This window comes from Lampetra planeri, chromosome 38 (assembly GCF_965212315.1).
Source record: "Lampetra planeri chromosome 38, kcLamPlan1.2.h2, whole genome shotgun sequence".
Lineage (NCBI taxonomy): Eukaryota > Metazoa > Chordata > Hyperoartia > Petromyzontiformes > Petromyzontidae > Lampetra > Lampetra planeri.
The window spans coordinates 7,767,460-7,774,897 of NC_136144.1; the positions used below are offsets into that span (position 1 = coordinate 7,767,460).

The 7,438-nt window shown below is 47.3% G+C and overlaps 1 protein-coding gene across 4 annotated transcripts in view; it reads right to left on the reverse strand.

The window, feature by feature from the left end:
• Window positions 1-6,590, reverse strand: part of LOC144731264 (membrane-associated guanylate kinase, WW and PDZ domain-containing protein 2-like) — a 135,313-nt gene extending 128,723 nt beyond the window's left edge. For 2 of the 4 annotated variants that reach the window (XM_078612304.1, XM_078612302.1), the window contains exons 1-3: window positions 5,832-6,477; window positions 3,275-3,376; window positions 677-1,005 (exon numbers count right to left, since the gene is read on the reverse strand). In XM_078612304.1, coding sequence (XP_078468430.1) covers window positions 677-980 — 304 coding nt within the window. In that variant the 5' untranslated portion in view covers window positions 981-1,005; window positions 3,275-3,376; window positions 5,832-6,477. The other 2 variants (XM_078612303.1, XM_078612306.1) reach the window with 2 other exon arrangements.
• Between the last annotated feature and the right edge of the window lie 848 nt (window positions 6,591-7,438).

Below are 7,438 nucleotides of genomic sequence, written 5' to 3' on the forward strand. Positions count from 1 at the left end.
GATTTTTCTGCCGATAAGTACAGTGCAGAAGAAATATAATATCCTTATTGAAGACTCGACAAAGGAACACAGCCTGGTTTCTCTCTGGTTCCCAACACAAATGGAAGGTCAAGGACTCCCCAAAGTGTGAATGACTTGAGGCGCAAACCATCAGGCGTATATACATCACCGATGACTGCCCAAAACAACACGCGCGTACTCTGGAGGAACAAGCGCACTCCGCTCAACCATCCCGGGTGCTGTGGAAGGGTGAACAATCTTAAAAAGTTACGTTGGTTTTTTTTTTCGAACTCCATCAAAAAAAAATTCCTATGAACCGCGCCGTTCAACGCGCGCACTGCGAGCGTAAGAATCGATTTCCAGCGACGGCTCGTCACACACACCTCCGATTGACACTGCAGGCTACGTACGGTGCGAACGAAGTTCAACATAAGTACGTACGCACAACTGCCAGCCTGAACACACAATCAGAATCTTTATTCATACCGGAAGAATCCGACGAGCTACTAAGCTCATTTTCACAGGAGGTCCAGGAGCAGCGCGGGTCAGAAAGTTACAACCAAACGACACAACAACAAAAAAACACGACAACGAGTGCATGGCATAGGAAAGCCAAGCAAGTCAACGAAATCTAAACAAGACACAAATTGCACAAAACAACCGCTTGCGACCGCACCTGGCTTGACGGTCTTGAGCCGCAGCGGGTCCTTGCAGTTGGCGATGACGGCGAGCGCGTCGCGCCTCGTGAGGCCCGCCACGGGCGTGCCGTTCACCTCGAGCAGCAGGTGGCCCCCCTGGAGGCGCGCCGCGTGGTGGTAGACGACCCGCTCGTGGTCCACCGCCTCGCCCAGGTGGGGGAACTGGCCCGCGTCCGCGCCGCCGCACACCGCGAAGCCCAGCGAGCCGTCCCGGCAGCGCGACGCCACCACCTCGCGCACCTTGGCGCTCCAGTGCGCGCGCTTCTTGAGCACCTTGGACATTGCTAAGGCAGCTGCTCGTCGGCCCCTGCAACGCCGACGGAGAAAGGTGAGGGCCGGGGGGTGGGGGGCAGGGGGGGGGGCGGGCTCGCGGATCGGCTCGTACCACCTGGACAGATCGCCGAACAAACGGCCGGGTGTTTGTGAAAAAGGGAACCCGCACCCCCCTCCCCCCGCTACCCACACGAATGCGTACGATGGCGGGAATTATGCTTTTTGTTGACAACTCATTCGCAAACCTAGAGGTTGCTAGGAAAAGGTTATGACAAGAAGGATGTACACCTGTGTGTATGTAGAACTTATTTTGCCCCGTACGTAGCGAACCATGCTAATCGGAGGTGCGGGGAGGAAGGACAAACTAAAACACGAAAAAGGAGTTCTAAAGAAATTAGTTTTTTTCAATCTAGATTTTAAAGTGCACAGCTCCATTGGCTTCCTAATACACCTGGGCAGAGATCGCGAGGAAGCTCACGAGACCGACGAACAATGACATAAGTGAACGGACCGGAGTACGGAACAAAGATTGCAATGGGACTCATCTCGTCACTAAAGCAAATAAAATCAAACAAAACGTGCACCGAAGCAACGCTTGCTTGGATGGAAACGTCTAGGAGGCATCCATGAGAGGCAAGATGTTTTTGCTCCGTATCCTCCTCGTTTGGTGCGAGCGGATTTGACGGTGGGGGTGGGATGCGCCTCTCCAAAAACCTCTCCGTGGAAGTTGTGATTGCAGGCCATCTGCTGTGACACGTCTGGGGCAGCTAAGAAAACAAGGGGGAGCCTCAGAAGAGGGCCCCACCCACCGCACTGCCTCACCCACCTACCCTGCCATTCCAGTAACCAGCACAGACAGAGCATGACTCGGAGACAATGACGAAACCAATAATGGACGTGACAACTACGGCGATTACGATGATGATTAAGAGGATGTTGACGTTTTGTCTACGACAAAATCGCCCGGAATGTGCCCGATCATCAAATCTTGGAAGCCGAGGTGGGTTGAGCCCGAATCGTGCTGCTTTTGAGGGCCACCAATTTGCATAAACTAGGTGTCGCAGGCCGCTGCAGGCGCGATGCTGCGCGCATGCAGAGGGCAGTGCCGCAAAATATGGTTGTTGTACTTTACTACGCTCCCACTCTCACCACCTTCAAACTCTCACCGACCCAACCAGGTGAAGTATGGTCGAATGGACCGTGGACCCCGACCTGCGTGGTTGCCGAGAGGCCATCGACCAGCAGCGGGCCTAACAAGAGGGCCGTAACACGTACAAAGAATTCATCTAGTTCAGATATTTGTGGTGGCAAGTGTGGAGACCGCAGTGATAATTACCATGTCCGTGATGATTGATTGGTGAAGAGGAAGATTACGGGGGGGTGGGGGGGGGGGCATGCTCTGAAGGCTGCTCCATGTTCCCACCACTCGGTTACAATTCTAAACCATCAGCAGTTTTGACCGCCGGCAAGTCCTGCCAGGAAAGCATCAGGCTTCTCCAGCGCTACCGTCCTCCTCGCCGAAGACTTTGCAGAGGCATAAAATCGCGGAGTGTTTTTAAACGTACACACCTACAGTCTCTTAGGAAATCCCCTGCTGAATGCCGATATCGCCATGTAAAAATTTTTTTTGCATACTTCACCACGCTGGTCAGTGCAGGCTGGTGAAGGCATGGCGCATAGATGTGGGAGCATAGAAGTGCAGTGCAACTGTGGATGCTTCTGAAACATCATTTGCTGCCTACCACAGAGCACCGCGGCCACCTACAACGCTTGTTATGCATGCTTGGCATCCGTACAAACACTATCCACAGGCTCAAAATCTGCTTAGCTTCGGAGATGTGACGAGTTTAGGCGCATTGACTGCGATTTGCTGACAAGATAATTGTGTTAGTAACAACCTTTGCAAATATAGCATTTCTACAATGTACTACAATAATAAAAAGTCTATAGATAAAAATGCTTCCCCACTAACACAAGCTTTAGTGAGGGACACTCAGCTGAAACGCCGGCTCAGAGGCAGGTGACAATTCCACATTACTATGGCAAGAGCCAGTTTAACTTTTGGATGGCGACAGTTCTGTAAAGAGTGTGGTGCCGATACAGAAATCCATTGCAGAATGACACCACTCAAGGTAGAGATCTTTCCCATTAAAAGAAAATTAAAAATTATCTCCTGGGTCCAAGGTACGGAACGTATTGCTATTGCCGTTGTCCATGGTTACTCAATAACGACTTGCACAGGGAACTGTAAAACTGGGAGACAGAATTTTTTTCAGCAACACCGCAGAGAAGCAATAGCTCACCGTTACATGATTTCATTTCATCCTGGTGCTGAGCTGAGGGTGGCAGACGTTGGCGCAAAATCTTGTCCACATATCTCTTGCCACCAACCCAAAATTCATCGCCTGCATTAGAGAGGAACACAGCATTGGTAAACAGTCCAACAACGCTGGGCACATTTCACCATATCTTGCCATGGACAGACAAGAATCTGGAGTTCCCAACATGCTGACCATTTCATTTATAACTTCTTCATCATTATCGCCACCACCAACCACTCGTCCATGATCGATTCGCTGCTGGATGAAGGCTTGCCCCCAGCAGTTGTCAATCTCTCGCGCTCATGCGATGTTAACAATCCATCTAAGCCTAGCACCTCCGTGAACAGACTTCGTGGCTCCGTCTCCACGGTGAACGTCCTCCTCTTGGGCACGTTCTTTTCTTTGGCTGTCACTCCATCGTTAAGTCTCGACCATCCGGCCATCATCCCATCGAAGTGTGTCCTACCCAAGTCCAATTCCTTTTCCTAAATGAGGTTTCTAACTTGTGTAAGTTCACGAATCCACGCGTTCCCCTTCATGTCCCTCAGTGCAATTTCATTCCTACGTCTCTCTCAATGCTGGTTTGCATACTTTGCAGCTTTTGTTCAAGTTTCTGAGTCACTGTCCGCCGTTTCTTGTTCCCGTTATTGACGCTGTATAAAAACCACGTGGTTTGCTATGTACGCGTCACTTGACAACTCTGGACACCCTGGCAAACGAGAAGTTCCATCTCAAGGGATTATTAGCCTGGACAACATATAAAAAAAAATCATTAAAAACAATGTTTTGGATGTGCAAGTCGTTAAAAAAGGGTAATGTGCACCGAATACAGGAACAACAACGAAGACCGCATTGCTTTTGATGATTAAAGTTCAGTTTGTATTTACAACTTTCAGTATGGACACAATGCCGCCACTGTCAATACTGATCATTTCACCTACAAGTGGCAGATACAAAAAAAACACGTGGCTGTTACTTCCAATGCTTTTCATGGTCACGGTCAGATGCACTCTGCCAGAACTATACTACCGGCCACTTCAGCAATTGTTTCTTGCTGTGGTTGTTCCACCTGATGACGGACGCTTGTGTTGCGCCCGAAACGTCGTGATTTAATTTATTTTATTTTATACCCAAGTGATTTTACCGAAAGAACCTAAGAGGATGGATCCCTGCAGTCACGAAAACTTTAAATCTAGATTAACTATATTACCCACAACTTCACCGATAAAAAAAAACCCAACAACGTTTACACGAGTCCAGTTCAAATCATCTGTTAGCCCAAACAAAAAAATCAAAAGTGTCAAAAATCATCTCTGTTGGTGGTCGGTGTAAATTCCACAATCCCATGGACAGGGCCAGTTTATCCATACAACTGATCGCCACACATATACTTTCCACAGTGGTTACTATTTGTTTTTTTTATAAACCATGCCGAGATGATATAGTACAGAGTTATTAAAAACGCAGCCAACATTACTTCTTAAGTTCACGGGAAAGACACACGACGGTACTATACGGAACTCCCCGGTGCCTTACGTAAACACGTGTAATGACATACAAATTCAAAGTACATTACAGGACAGGCCGATCATTTAATTGTACAGTAATTTATGAGAACACGTATTGTTAGTCATAGGACCCTGACCATAGACACACAAAACTCACAAAGACAACATTTCATGACAAAGCACACAATACATTACAATGGCCACATTTTCACTCATTTCCCTACCAAGACTCACACTGCAATTGCTGTATTACTGAAATAATTGATTTACCTTGCATAACAATGTCCCATGTTAGTAACCATTCCTTTCTTAGAGAGCCAGATAAATGTGTCGTTTGTATAACACTTCAACAGTAGGATTGGTACTGAAGACACAAATGCGGTACAGTACAAGGTTGCACCGATAACTCGCAATAGGGGTGCTAATGTGCATGTAATGTAATGTGCTATGAAGCCCAATACAGGTGATGTACATCAAATACCATGATGTGCTATGAATCAGGGTCGTTGCCCGAAACGTCACCATTGTTATTGATGAATTGAGTTTTTTTGTTTATTATTTGGGCTGGTCCTTTTGAGGGATTTCTTTGAAAGAACCAATTAATTATTTGGCTTTTGCATTATTTAAATGACAGCCATTTGCGTGTTAATGGACTAGCCCGTTTGAAATCTAAGAGGTAGACGAAGTGTTACAAGAACTGACCGTTTTTGAAGCACACACACACACACGAGGCACTTCAACAATTAATTTTTTATAAGCATCGGCCACAGTCGCACAACTTGTAACACAACCCATCCACACACACACACAATCAAGTTGACATAACACAGCATATGACTGCATCCTTAACATTTCTAGGCCATCTTAAACACGTTGCTTCAATAACAAAAAAACCCCACCACACACTTGATTATGATGACAATCAAATCACCACACTTATTATCCAATAAACCCAATGTTGACCAAGATACAGTACTTGTGCGTGTCATTAAACAGCGAGTATAGTGGAAAAAATGAGCAGCGTGCCTTACCTGGGGCCAGCCAAAGTGGATAAGGGATCCTTCCTTCAAACTTTGCGCAGTTTGAGATCAAGGATGGAATGCCATTCCACCAATCGCCATGTGTTCTTCAGCAAGTGCCGCCGCAGTAGAGGTGAAAACTAGTTTATAGTGCCATTCTGTTAGACTCCAGCTGCCACGATTACCCTTCCCCCACCTCCACAACCTCTCCTCCCACCTCCCAAAGCACCTCCTTCCGCACACCACCGCACAAAAAACCTGCCACCCAACCCTCTCTTAAGACTCACCAAGCTAACGCAATGAATGACAGTGGACGGTGGCTTCTCACGACCACCACCACTACCGCCGTCATCATCGTCATTCAGTGAAGCGGTGATGGTGGCATCGACAAGCCACGGATAAAATAAGCACTATCCGGGGACTACTGTTGCCATATCAGCACGGCAAGCGTCTTCTTATGTATAAATCCAACACAACGCCATCAAATGCACCATACAATACAGCACAGCAGGCTGGTTGCTGCTGCTGCTGCTGATAGGTGTCAACAGTATTGTGCGAGCCGTGTTATACAATGGTAAAAGACACGCTCGCTGTTGTAACGTGTGTAACACACACGCGCGCGCGCACAAATATAACACACACACACTCGCACGTAAGTAAGCCGGTGTAAGGAATACCTCTGTGCTGTATCACAACACTGTTACTACTGCACGCACTGTGTAGCCCATACAATGGGGATGATGATGATGGTGCTGCTGCCGCTGCTGTTGTCTGGACGGCACTGCATTCGCCCGGACGCACACGTGGTACCGGGCCCTTTAAACGCGCACCACCCCCCCCCCCCCTTTACCGTAATTCTCCGCGAAACCGCGGCACCGTCAAATCAAATCGAGCCACCACGTTTTAAACTTTTTTGTGCCCACCAAATAACAGAAAAAATTTGACGTGCTTTACATATTTCGTGGCTCTAAGAAGGAACGTGCGTGTCTGTGTGTGTGTGTAAGAAGCGACGTTGTGGACAGTGGTTCTTCCGCATCATGGCACATCAACGACAACTGTGAAGTTTGCGAGTTTAAATTTAAAAAAATTTGGGACCTTGACTCAGGCCATCGTCCCTCCGAGGTAAGATAATTATTGATCAGTCGCCACTTTGTGTGGAAGTGAAACGGTGATTGGTTTCGCCCCTATGTAAAGTCACGCTCCCCCGCCATAGGAATGTGGAATTTACGCCACTGGCCCCAGGGGTCTGTGAACACGAAACCATCATCACCGCCGCAATGCACAATTGAGGAATAAATTATAAAAAACAATTATGTACAGTATTAGGTCCCACTGGTGTAAAATTTTAAATTATGTTCTGTAAGGGTTAGAAAGCCACAGTTTGACTCGACGATACAATATTATAGCGATAATAACATGCTTGCATTACATTACAAGCTTTTACACCGTGTAAATGTTAACTTATGCTCACGAAGGGTTATAACGATGACATTTTTATTGACTAGACATTCCTTCCGCTGCATATCTGTCGTATTGATGTTAAACTCTGAGCGACATTCAAGAGAGGGGGAGAAAAGCTGAAATTGTACAGATAGTGGAGTATATTTGAAAACTGAATA